The sequence below is a fragment of the Diplotaxodon limnothrissa genome, linkage group LG13, assembly GCF_057381915.1.
Source record: "Diplotaxodon limnothrissa isolate DT_005_m linkage group LG13, D_limnothrissa_male_GT1.1, whole genome shotgun sequence".
In the NCBI taxonomy this organism is placed as follows: domain Eukaryota; kingdom Metazoa; phylum Chordata; class Actinopteri; order Cichliformes; family Cichlidae; genus Diplotaxodon; species Diplotaxodon limnothrissa.
The window spans coordinates 14,506,922-14,522,404 of record NC_140608.1 but is presented as its reverse complement, the minus strand read 5'-3'; the positions used below and the strand labels follow the sequence as shown (position 1 = coordinate 14,522,404).

Genomic DNA, 15,483 nt, shown 5'->3' with positions numbered 1-15,483 from the left:
ACAGCATTTTCCTACAGAAATGTACTCATAAAACATGATGTTACCGTTTTCTTTTTTTATTCAGAATGACAAATAAAATTTTGATTTTTTTTTGTACTGAATTTTTTAAGCACTATCTTATTGACTGAACTGGCTGATTGTAATCCCAAGTGCATTAAAGTGTGTATGTATGTATGTATTTACACAAATAAAGCTGGAACACTAATTCAGAAGTACTGTGGAACATTATTTTTGAATTTTTATTTATTATTTTTTTCTATTTTATTGTGATTTCCTGTAACGTGCAAAACAACAGTATTACACTTTTTCTGAAAGTAATTAAGTAAATTTATTATTTATGGCTATGTCTAGGTTTCGATTTTCAAACTTTCAGACTCCCAGAAGAGTAAAAAGCTCTGGTGGTCTACTTCAGGTGTGTCAAACGTGGATTGGTGGCACGGTGGTTAGCACTGTTGCCTAATTGGACAGACTGGACTCTTTGGAGTTCTGATCTGGCCCCTGAGTTCAATTCTTTCTGTGTGGAGTTTGCATGTTCTCCCTGTGTTTGCGTGGGTTCTCTCCGGGTACTCCGGCTTCCTCCCACCGTCCAAAGACATGCAGCTTGTGGGGATAGGTTAATTGGATAATCCAAATTGCCACTAGGTGTGAATGTGCGAGTGAATGTGAGTGTGAATGATTGTCTGTCCCTGTGTGTTAGCCCTGCGACAGACTGGCGACCTGTCCAGGGTGTACCCCGCCTTTCGCCCTATGACAGCTGGGATAGGCTCCAGCGCCCCCCGCGACCCTGAAAAGGATAAGCGGAAGCGAATGGATGGATGGATGGATAGTCGGGCTGGGATTCTTACTTCCAAATAAGCTTTACAGTCTGATGTTATTAAAATATACTTTTAAATAGATTGTTAATATTTGTGCAAACTCTTCTTAAGAAGTCTAATCTTATTAGTCAACCTAGGGCTGCCTCTGGCCCCCACGCTCACTTCATATTACACTTTTACAGGATGTCTGCGTCACTGCATAGTTTTAACACTCATCACTGTACATTTCACAACGCTATGTAAGAAAAAAAAAGACTAAAATTTATTTATTTATTTATTTTTTACCTAAAAAGAGTGACTAATTTGAAATCTACTCCACATTACCTTCCCATGTTTTCCACTCTTTTCCTCCCCACATGCACCAACCCTGTCACGGGCCCCTGGGGCTGGGGGTGTCGGGCTCTGCTTTGTCCCAGCCAGAGACTCTTCTTCTGCTTCAAAGCATGAAGAGCCACACAAACGCCTCCTGGTCTTTTACAGTCTGTCCGGTAGAGTTTGCTGTGGCCGTTCATTCGCCTTCCTCCTACCGGCTCCTCCCCGCCTGTGTATCAACTCCGTGACGGGTCACGTTATTGGAGGTCGGCAGTCGGTCGGTGTGGAAGCACTGCACTCTCTTCCGACGAGTGACTATCCTGCCTGTACTTACCATAAAATATTACTCAGAAGAGTTGACGGGAAAGCGAAACCAGACGAGAAAACCAGAGGGGGACTCTTATAAAATCCCGGCTTTGAGCGCTGCGACCGACAGAAGGCTGTAATCTGAAGCAAGAGGAGCGAGGATCTCACCGCGGACTGGATGACAAGCTCCACGGTATTATAGGTGCACCGGAGTCTGCCGACGACATGGAAGAGAAATAGTTGGTAACGTTACGCCTTTTCTTTTAAGAATACATCTGTTATGTTTCTGTGGGTTGCTGTAAGAAAAGCCGAGGAGTGCCTTCGCGTAATAAAATGTCAGTGTAACAGTTTATTTGACAAGAGTCACATTTGTTGTTCAGTGTCAAGTTCCCACTCGCTCTCAAAACGCCACAGCTTGTGTCGTCCTGTTCCCCATCGAAGCCAAACATTACGCTGAAATATGAAGAAATGTAATTTATATATATTTATATATATTTGGTGTTGGGTTTCAGTGTAATGGCACTCTTTTGCTCTGAAAAGCAGGTTGTTACTACTTACTTTAAGCTTCATTTGTTAATTGCTGTGCCACTGTAATGCACTCCTAATAAGCCTGTAACTCAGTGCCCTGTGTGTTGGTTTGGCCTGTTTCCAATCTGTGCCATTTTAGTTGAATATAAGTGCAGTAAAAATTAAACTGTAATAGGCTCATTTTTTTTAAAAAGCAGTGGTTCATTTAAACCAGTTCTTAAGCCTTTCCTTTGTTTTGTTTTGTTTTTCATCAGTTTGGATTCAGCCGAGGTCATGGATGCAAGCTGGAAAAACTGCTTCGAAGAGGAACTTCTGTGTCCCATTTGCCTGAATGTTTTCGACGAGCCCATCCAGCTGCCGTGCAAGCACAACTTCTGCAAGGGTTGCATCTCTGAGGCTTGGGCCAAAGACACCGCCGCGGTCCGCTGTCCAGAGTGCAACCATGACTACGACCAGAAGCCCACACTGGAGAAGAACTTCAAGCTCGCCAACATAGTGAAGCGCTTCAATGCTTTGAACACTGAGAAAGCCCCCCCTGTGCTGCACTGTGTCCTCTGCAGACGAGGGCCCCCGCTGCCCGTGCGGAAAGTCTGTCTGCGTTGTAAGGAGCCCTGCTGCCAAACTCATATCCAGACGCACCTACAGCAGCCGTGTGCGGCGCCGGGACACCTGTTAGTCGATGCTGAGGAGCTGAGCGCTTGGACCTGTCCCAGTCACGAGGAGTACAGGCTGCTCCACTGTGAGGAAGAGCAGGTGGCTCTGTGTCCGTTCTGCTGCATCTCTCACTGCACTAACCAAAGACACACAGTCTGCGATGTTGATGCGCAACGCATACAAATGCAGGTACAAATGCGCACACACACACACATACACACACACTCTCCTACAGGGCAATGAAAAGATTTCATTTGGTGCACACAATTCATGGGTAATTCTTTCAGTTCGCTAGTCTATAAAGGCCTTCTCTCTTTCCCTCCTCTTTAATCTGATGTAAAAGGACTGGACAGGTGAAAGCCACCCCTCTGGGTACATGGATAGCACACAAACACACATATATAGGCATACTTCACACACACACACACACACGCTGCTTTTAACCTTGATCATACCACCCACTCTTTACCGCCACGCCTTCCCATTAGCAGCGCTGTGCCCTTCGGATAAGTGCTGTGATGCAATCTGCATCCACCGGAAACGATGACCTATGTGCGGTGAGGGGCGGAAACGCGTGTAGTTTGTTTATGTTAGCTGATCAGTTTCAGGGTTCCAGGGTTGGAATGCTATTTTAGGGACATTTAGCAGGGAGGAAGAGGTGGAAATGAATTGAGAGTAAGAGCAAAATAGATCCTAATCTGGTTACGAATTGGCAACAATTAAATAATGAGCATGTCTTGGCAGCCTTGACCTCAGGATGCGTAAAGAAACGAGGGCCAGCATGCCATGGCTGCCACCGCCATGTGGGGTTTTCCTCACTTTATTTCTGTTTCTTTGCTTTTCTCAAGACTAACGCAAGTAGCAAGGTGTAAAAACAGCCACCCACACCTTAAACACATTCCTTCCCTTCTCCTCCCTATCTATGGAAGCAATCAGAAGCAGATTTCTTTTACAGTTTGCCCTCTCGTCGTCTTTTTGATACTATTTAGTGAAGGCATTATTCCACTTGGGGAAAGTTACACATATTTCTTTCCAGGGTAAGTTCTAAATCAGTTGACCCTGGTTCAGAGCTATTATTGGGACAAAAGATGTCTGTTCAGCCCTTTCCACAGCTGCTCTCTGTGCACACTCATATGCACACACCCAGCCATCTTTCTGTTCTTTCACAACTGTATTTTCACAGAGCATATTGCACTGTGGAGTCACACTGTCCATCCCTGGACCTTCAGGCATATAATACACAGTGATTTATTGAGAAAAAAAAGTGTTAATAGCAAAAACTGTTGTGCTCCTTGTGTGCTGGGTCATTTGTTAAAGTAATACGAGACCACAGTGTCTTCTCGTCATTATTTGCTGAGAGGTCGTTCTCCTTCGCAGAGCTGTGGTCTATTTTGGTCTTAAATTCCCCGGGCAGCACTCTTGTTGCTTTTGGGATAAACAAAGACACAAAACCGACGTAGCAATGTTTGTATCTTTTAGTTATCTTTGGCTCTCAAAGGAGACTTTTACATTAACCTTTTGCAGACATGCTGGTAATTTCGAGATGAGAAAAGAAGCGTAATATAATAGTAATGTTCTCCCTGGGACAAGCGGAGGAGGAGCCCTCCCACACAACCTCACCTTGGCTTTCTCAGGCACCTCAGCAGGAAACCGTCGCTCATGGAAGCTCTGCTGTTTGAAGCTTCGTGTATCTGGGCTGGAGTGAGTCAGATACCCAGAATACTGAGGGCAGGCCACTGACATCAGAAGTAGGGAATAGTTGTCAGTTGATTGTGAAAGAGGCTCTCTGTTCATTGAGCCTGAGGCTCCTCATTTAAACATGAGCTTCCTGGCAACCTGTGGGTGTCTGGATGCCTAAATAGGACAGTGGGGAAAGTGATCATTGGCGGGCTTAAGCTTGATAAAGGTAGGCTTTCATGCTGCTACACTGCCCCAGCCCCTCTGTGCTATTTCAAACACACAAGACAAAAAAAAGGAATTGGAGGAAACACGACAAAAAGAGGAAGACAGAGTTGCTGAGCAGAAGCATCAAGACACAGAAAAGCTGCTGCTATAATGTGAAGCCAGCTCACATAAAGCAGCTCACGCACCATTTACGATACTAATAACCCAACAAAGTGCTCTTTCCTGTTTTGTCAATGCAGCATTCACACTGAGCTCGTGTGCGCCGTGTTACCAAAGTGATGAATAATACCAGTGCACCGTCTTAAGTTCAAAGGCACTGAGGAGGCAGGACATGAAAAAGTGAAGGAAAGAAGAAACACAGGCAGCCAACTGACACAAGTCCACCAGTTTGCAGGGTAGTGTCAGCTGTTACGGTTACTATCAGGTTGTTTGAAGAGGAGTGTTTAACTAAACTGCCTCTTGTGTAAGCAAGATGTGGTGTTGAGATGGAGTACAGGTGTAGGATGTGTTACAACTGTGCGAAACAGGATTAAAGACTACGCTGCTGATTTTCAACGTAAAGCCCTGCCAATTACACGAGAAGTGTTCGCGCTCAGTGCTAGCTGCATCTGAGAAAAACACTCAAAACAACATTTCATTAGTGAACATGTAAAATCCACTAACTGAACACATCACAGTGTGCTCGTGGTTTCTATATGTGATCTCATTGTTGGTGCACAAAGCAGAACTTGATATGTTATGGTGAAACCACCAAAAGCTTTAGATAACGACTCTGACAAGTCATTTGGAACATGAACCAACACGAGGCATTAATAATGCTTAAACTGTAAAGTCCTTAATAGAAATGTGCCTCAACTTTAATTGGGAGAATTAAGAAGAATAGTCTTCGAGGTGTGTGGTACAGGGCTTGCTGCAGCCCTTGCTGAACTTATTGTTGTTCTTTCCATGAATGATATGAAAACCTCTGCAAGTGCAGCTGTTAATTACATTCACCCGCATGGCTGTATGATATAGGGCTTACTTCAACAGTTCACTTTATTTCTGCACACACACTCTATAGGTGTCAGTATAACAGCCCATTAAGCTGTACTCATAAAAATGTATTCTTGATTTCACTTGTGGGACCAATTTTTTAAAAACATAGTCAGCACTGCAGGGTGATGCAGCAGTTAATTCACGAACGAAATGCAGTGTTTTTCCTTCTCAGCACTTAAAGCTTCCCTCATCGATAGTTTTATAGCTACCGTGGATCAGAAACTGTGTAATGTTAGAGATGTCGCTGATAGAAATGACTCCGAAGCTCAAGTGTCAGTGGCAGTTCCCTCAGTTCAGCTGAGCTTTTGAGCATCTTTCAGTTAATTGATCCGGTTTTACTTATTTGGGTCACTCCCATCCACTACTTTTCTAGCTGTAGGAGACAGCTGTAGACAGCTTTGAGAAACCAGCTGTCCACTGCCTGCTCAGCATCAAATAGCAGAGTATCTCAGTCACATTAAAGTTTACAAATGTAGAGACTAGCTAACAGTAACAAGCAGTTAGAAGACAAATAGGGGTTGGAGTACACTAAAAACAGAGCAAAATTGGTGGCTAGTAATATTTTTAAACCTTTATTTAACCAAGAATGAAGTCTCGAGAGTTAGCATGTTTTGGAAGAGTGTCCTGGGCCAGTATAGGCAGCGTTAACTTCGGGTGCAGAGCTAAAGCTCCCAGAGAAAAGCTGCACAAGCACAGGAAGAGCATGTAAACTCCACACACAAGGGCCCTGCCCCAGGTTCAAATCCAGAACCCTCTTGGTTTGAGGCAATAGTGCTAACCACCAGACTACTACGCTGTCCCAAAATGAGTGCCTGGATAGAAATTTTGTCAGTTTTTGTGGCCAGCCTTAAAATATGCTGAAGCAGTAGAAATACCACTTTTGGGTCTTTCCCATGTCAGTGCATTTACTCTCAGCTGCCCAAAATACATGTCATATAATCCACTCTGCTTCCTTTGAGTGTTAGGGGAGATAAACGTATTCCTGCTGTTTCCTAGGTGGACAAATCAGTAGTCTTCTTCACTCAAAAGAACTGTTCTGATAACAAGCATAAGTGAGTTATTATGGTACATTTGGCTACTATTTTATGCCATTTAGAGTCTTTCTTTGTTATTTTGTTGAAACTATATACACTGTTGAAAGTGTTCACTGTGGTAAACTATAGTGGCCAGCCTGTGGATGTCCATTAGACAGCACAACGTGAGTGTTGCAAGCAGCTGAAGAGGCCTGTTGCTGTGATACCACAATGTGACTACCCTGAGACTCACTCACTCGAGACCACAGGAATGTCCTCATTCTCCCTATCTCTCTCTCTTTTGGGCGAAACTTTTTTTTCTCCTTTTTCTTTTGGTTTCGCTCTCTTTTTGTATGTCTTTCTCACTCTCTTTCTATCCATTCTTGGCATGTGCAAGCATCGCCTTTCCTCTCGTCCCCTTTCTCGGGTGCATGCTCATTGGGAGGGAGGGAGGAGACCTCGGCGCTGTGCACACAGACATGACAATCTGTCACTGACACACAGGCCAATGCAAACAATGGGAGCAATGCATGTGGCAAAATGAGAAAGTGCGGGGGGGGGGGGGGGGGGGGGGGGGGGGGTAGTGAGGCACCCCCGCTCCCTACATACACATGAGATTTCACATATGACTACATACACAAGACTTTGTTGCCATGACAGCAGGTTTTCTCTTATTTGGGTACGCGGCCTTTCCAATGCAGAAACAGTTCATTAAAAAGTCTACCTGCCCTCCCCTGTTTCTAGTTAGTTGTCAGTCTGTGACAGCAGATTGATTCCCAGCCTCTGCAGTAAATGGGGAAGGATTATGTTCAGTGGATTTTTTTTAACTGGCTCTTGGCTCTTGTGTACCCACAGAGGAAGTAAGCTTGTCCCAACAATGGAGCTCATTTGACACAGCAGGGTCAGCGTCAAACTTTGGAGCAGTCAGAGAATGATTTGTGCAGCCATGTTTGCCTTTGCTCTCCGAATGCCTAAATGCATGTTCATGTCGCTGGCAGCTGACTGTGGAGAAAGTTGTCTCGATGCCTCGTGAAAAGCAGCTAGGTATGCTGCGGTCACAGCCGAGGCCCAAGTTTTTCAGAGTTTCTAAATGTATGGGTATCTTTGTTTTTAATTTTCAGGGCATCTTGTTGTGGTTCGCCTATCTAATCCGTCCTATCTGTCATTCCTCCACAGGCCATGCTAATGAGGCAGCAAGACAGACTGGAAGGTCGTGTTCAGAACATCGATGAGCACCTCAACAAGCTGGAGTCAGACAAGACACTGATGAAGGTGCATTTTCAATTCCGAATGTTATGTGAATGTTATCAGCATGGGGGTTTGTGCTATAATTTTGTCTGCTGTAATGAAATTACTCTACCGTTTCTCACTCTTGGGAAATCAAAGGTAAATGTAACTTTAACTATGACTGGCAGGTGCAGCAAAGTGAAAATGGATTTAACAAACGACTTTCCCACTTTCATATTGAACAAGAACAGCATAGATTCCATAAAATTGTGTGTCTGTTAATAAAAATTGTAGTATCTGTTTGTTAACATCAGTACTTTTAGTCATTTAAAAATGCATTTCTGCGTGTAAACGTGCATACTTGTGTATCCTGTGACCACAGGATGCAGTGTCTGAACTGAAAGAGCGTGCAAGAGCCCAGTATCAGCGGATGCATGCGCTGCTAGAAGCAAACCAGGCTGAAACCATGCAGATGCTGGAGAGCACCTACAACTCGTACGTGAGGAAGAACTCCCAGCAGGTGCTGCAGCTCAACGAGAGGCGCCACGAAGCAGAAAAACTCCTGAGCTCAGTGCAAACATTCTTCCAAAAAGCAGGCAGTTTGAATTTCATGAAGGTACAACAAATCTGCAAATTGTTTTTTCTATTTATCGAACATGAACCTTTATCTCTATGACCCCTTTTCACAGTTCTTGCATCTGCATCAGACAGTGATACTTTTGAGGGATATAAAATGATGTTGTGATATGAAAGCATGCGCAGTAAACCCTGATGCATCTTATAATAACTGTTAGTGAGACATTTGAAGGTGTGTGGGAATGACCCGTGAAACTTTTGTTTTTTCATTTCAGAATACAAAACCTTATCAGCTCCTCATGGACAGGTAAGAAGTTATTCTAAGATATTCATTTCTTTGGACTAACTCAGTGATGTTTTCATGCAAGCTTTTTAGTGCACTGATCATCATCTTTATTCATTGTGAGAAAAACAGCCAAACTATCAAATATGTCCTTGTACAACATTCAACTGTTGCGTTGTTTTCAGTGGAATTAGCTAAATGTAGCTTTAGCGGGTGTACTGGTAATAAAAGCAGGCAAAAAACAACAACAACTCCAACAGAGGTCAAGCAAGCGAAATATAAGCAAAGGTCAGAGAAAACAGCAGTAGAACAGATAAACCCATGTGTTTCCCCTATGATGTATAAATGGAAAATACTCTGTGATGAATTATTTCAAAAACCTGATCATAAGCAGGAGGGGTTGTCTCCTTGCCACATGTTATTTGCTTGTTTAATGGTGGGACTGGGTGAGCCTCACAGTTTTCTAACATGCTGCAGTGATTTTAACTATTCATTTGTCACTCCTGGCCTCAACAACTTTTTTTTAGCACTATGCATAGTGTTTTTAGCAAGTTAAACTTTGACCCTGCACACTACAGCCAATGGATCTACAGTCCCCTGGACATAGGGTTGCCAACTCCCTGAAAAATAAATAAGGGACACCTCGTGGCCAGGGCCGGGCAACCCAGTTGTCTTCACCCTTCCCAGTGTGGTGAATTTTCTAGCTCTTTTTTTGTGTGTGAAATTATTTTTTTTAACCATTTGACTTGAAGTTGATTTAAGTAGATGCATATTCTATTCTTTGTGATATGAACACATGTGAAACAAGTGATCATTTAGCCATTTATTTTTAGCTCAAAATGACAACATTAACACATAAAACAGGTCTCTTTCTTAAACAGAAGCCTGTCATGCTTAACTTTTGAGAATATAAGTAAATCTTTCTTTAAAAGAACTCTGTCCTACTTAACTTAAAATAATAGAAAATAATAGAAAGAAAAATATTCTTGTAACAGTGCACATTTAGTGCATTTAGTACAATTGGCTTCAGCTGAGGTATTATTTCAGCTTTTCTAATGCTAATCAGCTGCTCCTGTTTGTAAACCCGCTTGTTCCCATGATTACGCATCATAACTCATCATCATTATTCATCTATGTATTACTTTTATGTATTAGTCATCTATTTATTGTAATCATCTATCCTTGCAGTTGTTTATTACACAAAATAAATTATATTATCACACTTCTGGCCACATAGCGCTGATATTCACTGCACATGCCCATATTAACTTTTTCCAGCCAGGTGTTTTCCTTTTCCCATTCTTCCCTTTCTCTGAGGGGAACAAACATTGCTGCTCTAATGCTGGGCTTACACTGTGCGATTTTTGGCCCATTTTGAGACGATTTTTGAGTCGTGCGACCGTTTTGGTGATCGGACCGATTTTGGCCTTCATCGTGCGTCGTGTAGTATACGTGGGGTAACGAGAAGTGATTAACACCTCACGACCAGCTCCCGATCATCAATCGCTCGTGAGGATCTCACCACAGGGGCTCACACTGCTCACGCGCAAACACGTAAACGTCGGTGAAAAAGACGGCGCAGCACGGCAGTGCAGCGTGTGATCTGGACACAAGCGATGGAGGCACAACTTGTAGAACTTTGGAAAGCTCATCCGAGCCTTTTCGATGTGGCATCACAAAATTATCACGACCACAACAACCGTGAAAATAGTTGGATTTACACTGCTGCTCAATCACAGCTGCCTGATCATGTTTTTCATTAGCAATTTAGCAAAGTTGATGGTGGTGGTGTGCGTGTCTGTGTGAGTGAAAGACAGAGAGAGAGAGCGACAGATTTTCTGTTATAACCTTCATTTTATGGACGCACAGGGTGAGCTCTCAGGTCGCATCAGAGCATCGGGCGGTATAGTGTGAGACCTGCATCGTGACCTACCAACTTCTAACCCCTGCGAGTCAATCGTGCAGTTTGAGCAGGAGCTGAATATCGCGACTGAAAAAATCGCACAGTGTCTGCCCAGCTTTAGGTGTACTGTCGTCCGAGACTTGCACCGCAGTGTCGGCGTTTGTTTCCCTGTTGGCCATGCTTCTTGTTGTGGTCATCTGTTGTCTTCCGGTATTTTCTCCGCAAGCGACCTTTCCTCGACCAATGAGATGAGCGGTAATCTGAATTGTCATACTCGAATTGTCATAAGTGTGCTGTCAGCTCATTGGTCACAAAGCAGGAGAGGGGCTGGGAATTATGTTTTCAAACAAAGCGTTAATTCCATTAACATTTATAGACTACTTTTGATTCTCACTGTATTACGGGACAAAGTGCGTCCCTTATTAGCTCAATACGGGACGTGTACTTTTTTTTCTAAATACGGGACGATTCCGTATTTTAAGGGACGGTTGGCAACCCTACCTGGACAGCATGATTTTGGTGTGGATGTCCAGTCTGAGGTGGATGGGTTCACCTCAGACGTTCACTTGGCTGCAAAGTTTTTCCCGATAGTCTTCTTTCTGCCATATGGTGACATTTATCTTTGGCTGTCGGGGACTTTCAGTATATACTCTTCTTCACAACAATTTAGGCCTCATCTTCCTAATATGCTAATATTAGCCTAACCATAGCGCTGTAGCTAGCTACCTCATGGCTAGCTACAGGTAGCAGGTCAATTGATGGTTTATTCATGTATAGGTTTATTTATGTAAATCACAACAACAGTTGTCTCAAGAAAGTATTCAACAATGAAGGAACCCCCTATTAGTAAGCACTTTGCAACAGTAAGAAGGAAAAACTTCCTTTTAACAGGAAGAAACTTTAGGCAGAACCAGGCTAAGGGAGGGGCAGCCATCTGCTACAAGTGGTTACGACTAAACATTCAAACATCCGTTATTAAGTTTGCAGTTTGTATTATGTCAAGAGGTATAGCATGGCTGTACTTTTTTTTTTCGTACTTCAGTAAAAACATGTTATCTCATTTGTAGGTGTCAGCTAGTTCACATCTAAAGCTGCATCTACACAGGAAGTGATTAGCACTTAAAGCTGATGGTTGATTGCTAGCAGACATGCCAGGTTCCGGTTGCATAGCTAACCGACCGATGTATTTACTGAGCTCTCACATGTCAATAACCACCATTCTGTGCAGTAATTGGTAGTGACCTCCCCTCAAAGTAGAAAATTGTTTTATCTTGACTTCACATCACCAGTGGTTAGTCAGGTGAAGTTGACAAACTTTCTAAGGTCTGTGCTCAACATGTCGATTCGCAAATCTTGTGTTGAGGCAGATTAGCTTCTAACTCTGCTAGACCTTATTACTGGGAGAAAAGTCACACTAGTCATTTTATTGTTGAAAGAAGTTGGACTATTTTTAACTTAAGCATTTCAACATGTTATCGTTAGGGGTGAGTCGGTGCTTGTTTGCTTTTGGGAACTGATGGAGCATTTAGACTTGAAAGTCACTGGTTTTCAGACTCAACAAGGGGATATTTCCAAAAAGTTCTTACAATGGCCACTTCAAACTGGGTTTTAAAATGCCCAACCTTTGGCACCAGAACTTTTACAGTCTGTTGTAAAAACAGGTTTGTCTGTTTAGCCAATTTTGTAGCTGTATCAGTTTTAATAATGATTAAACTGGTGCAATGATTACAGTCAAACTTTGCATCCTATTTAATCATGCAGTGAGCTACCAATGGAAATAACCAAGCTAGCTAAGGTAGTGTTGATAACTTCGCAGCACTATCATCTTGTCCAAATTTAATCACAGCCAACTTTAAAAAAGAATATTTATATTTTTTAAATCTCAAAGTGCAGAGTGTCTCTAACAATTCGATACTAATGATTTTACTGTTGTGTTTCTTTTTACAGGTCAAACTCACATCTGAATAGCATTATCCCTCCAGTCAGAGTGGGCCAGCTCCACTCTCATCATTTGCTGTCCGACCTGTCAACAAAAGAGAAGAACTTGCGAAAAATGCTGGAGGGTAGGATTAAATTACAGAAAAATAACTATAGATGAGTTTTTCAGAGATGTATTATCATTAGAATTAGCACTCATCTCTCTGTCCTACCTCTACTTGTCATTCTCAGAACCGTTCAATGAGTCGCCTCTTCTGGAGATTGTGCAGTCTCACAGCAGCTCTGCTAGCTCCCAGTTGGGGACTAGTTCAGGAATACAGAAGAGGAAATACAGCATGGCGTTCCTGGAGGCTAACCCAGAAAACTCCCAGAATCCTCCACCTTTGCTCTACAGCAGCAAAAAACCCTTCCTGGCCAACCAAGGTCACCGGGCATCATCTGTATATGCCTCTGAAGTCCTCTCACAGAATCCTCACACTGGCCCTGGTCATAGTCGGCTCCTAGATACTTCAGCCCATCACATGGTGGGTCTAGGGTCCAGCTCTAGCCACCACTCAGGAACCATATTCCCATCCTCCCACTTCTCAAGTGTTGGTGCCTCACAACAAGCCGTGTACGAAGGGAGGAAAGTACTGATGTGTACTTGCTGCTCCAGGGCCCCTGCTGCTTGCGCCCGGCCTCCGTACCCAGCGTCGGACACCTTCCCCTCTGTGACCTCTCAGGAGTTTGCCCCACATGCCCCTCTACCTGCAAGTCAGCCACTGCAGCATTTTCCCATGAGGGGACTGATGGAAACATCGCAGACAGCCAGACATGCTGAATTCTATGGGCTGTACGGCCAGTCTTCAACCAAGCATTACGGGACCAAATAATAAACCCAAATCAGCATCCGTTCTGTTTTATTAGATCACGTTTGGCATCAAGAAGTTCCATGTTTGCTTTTTTTTTTTTTCTCCTTTCCATTTTGATTCAGAGACGCAACCCCAGATTATATCTCCACACACCTTTATGACAATCACTCTTGACATTTATTTGAAACCATTTGGGGAGAACATGCCCTGTTAACTTGTGTAGCTCTGTTTACTCCCCGAATCACAGTGACAGTACTAATGATCTAATTTGAAAGCATTATTTATTGTCTGTTTCAGTTCGACTGGAAGTGCTAATGTGAATAATGTAGTCTTAAATCCATTCAAACTTAAGAAATGACATATTCTTCAGGGGTCCTGGCATGGGACTCCAGAGACTCCAGTGCCTAAAGAGACTGTTAACACACTTGTATTGTACTTGCAATTTCCTAACTCTTGATTAATTCCTGTTTGCAGCTGAAAGCATGCAGGGAGCCTCTCCATGCACTCCAAAGTCCATGTGGCTTTAGAAAAAAACAACAAAAAAAAAAAACACTGGACTGCAAATGTTTTGTTTTTTTCCAGATTCAGGTTTTTCCATTAGTTTTTTTTTTTTATAGAAGATTATGAATAAACCAAAATCTTTTGAATAAATAAAAAAGCATATTACATGACCTTTCATTGTATTTTGAGCACTGGTTTTCAAAAGTAATCCGCTGGGTATGCTAGTGTGTACTTTAAATCAGGTGACGCGCTGGTTATTTTAAATGCCGTGTCTGATTATAGTTTGAGGTCTATTTGTCCTAAGAAGCAAATTGTGCGATTTGTTTGGGTAAAGAGCTTTTCCAGGGTGACTCACTGAGTTACACATGAAAACAAAAAATAAAGAGAAGGTGTTACAGTGGTACATCCGACCCTGCTGCTGACCAGCAAAGCTTGTAAAACAGAGAGAGGGAAAAAAAGACACTGAAAGGCGGAGGAGGTTACAGAGCGGCCCACAGCAGGCCCATTATCTGCCAATTTAGGACAGTTCACTTCCTTGTCAGCATCCTGGTCTCTGGCAAAAATCTCTGTGTCATCCCTCTTTGTCTTGTTATTGGAGCTGGTTGTCAAGTTAGGTCAGAGAACAGGAATAACCAATGAGCAGCACCTTCCCTCTCCTCTCTCCCTTCCTCTATCATTTTCCAGAGCTCGATGCAGAGGAGGAGAGGAGGGTTAGAGCGGAGGATGATATAAGCGCAGAGTTTTAATGAGGATCTACTTATCTGTCACTCATACTCCTTTCATTGTTCCCCTCCCCCATTTAGCGAGATAGCAGGAGCGAGCTTGGGATGGTGGGGGCAGCAAAGTCAGGGTCGAGGGGGGAGTAGCAATGGTAAGGCACATCACTTATTTATAGGTTATAAAACCTTGCTCCCTCCTATATGGTCCAGTCTGCTTTTAGTTTTTTTAGTTGTTGTTTTTTTGTCTTCTTTGAAATCTGTTTCACTTCCATGATAACTCCCTCCCTTTAGCAGCAAATGCACGAGGGAGAGGAGTGAGAGGAGCTGAGGTTTAGTTACAGTGTGGCAATCTGACAATGTGCGTATGTGTGTGTTTGTGTGTAAGCCAATTAGCATTCCCCTTGTTCACTGTCCCTTCTCGCTCTGTGTGTGTGTGTGTGTTATTAATAAAACATACAGCAGATGTTCCAAAGGAGCATTTTATCCATATGATCATTTTTATTTATAGAGCCCTATTAAATCAACGATCCATTCTATAGAGCGGGGTTTGCATGTGCTGTTTTTCTTTTTTTGTTAGGTCTCATAAAAGAATTGGAAATTTTGTTGAATCGTTCTCTCGTGCATTGTGTTGCCCTGTCCTAACTACAGGCACAAACACGGGGCTGGACGAAAAGCCTCTATGGTATGCTTGTTCTTGGTTTGCGTTGCCTTGTGTGCGGGCTCTGTGCAGACGAGTTGAATCCTGTTTTATAAGTGAATGTGTGCTCAGGTGTCGCCACACAATCAGGCGGTTAGTGCGTTGCATCGTATATGTGCATAATTAGGCTTGTGTGAGAGCTCCGCGAGGTCACGTATAGGGTAAAGGCTGATGCGCTGACAGCTGTGCTCTGTTGTGGCAGGTGTGTCGGGGCTGTATA

The 15,483-nt window shown here is 43.2% G+C and overlaps 1 protein-coding gene across 1 annotated transcript; it reads left to right on the top strand.

The window, feature by feature from the left end:
* Positions 1-1,401: 1,401 nt before the first annotated feature.
* Positions 1,402-13,918, top strand: LOC146620014 (E3 ubiquitin-protein ligase TRIM8-like). Its single transcript, XM_085369934.1, has 7 exons — positions 1,402-1,676; positions 2,216-2,804; positions 7,745-7,840; positions 8,178-8,411; positions 8,647-8,678; positions 12,505-12,620; positions 12,727-13,918. The coding sequence occupies exons 2-7, from the start codon at positions 2,235-2,237 to the stop codon at positions 13,365-13,367; spliced, it is 1,689 nt and encodes a 562-aa protein (XP_085226060.1). The 5' UTR covers positions 1,402-1,676; positions 2,216-2,234; the 3' UTR covers positions 13,368-13,918.
* Positions 13,919-15,483: the final 1,565 nt, after the last annotated feature.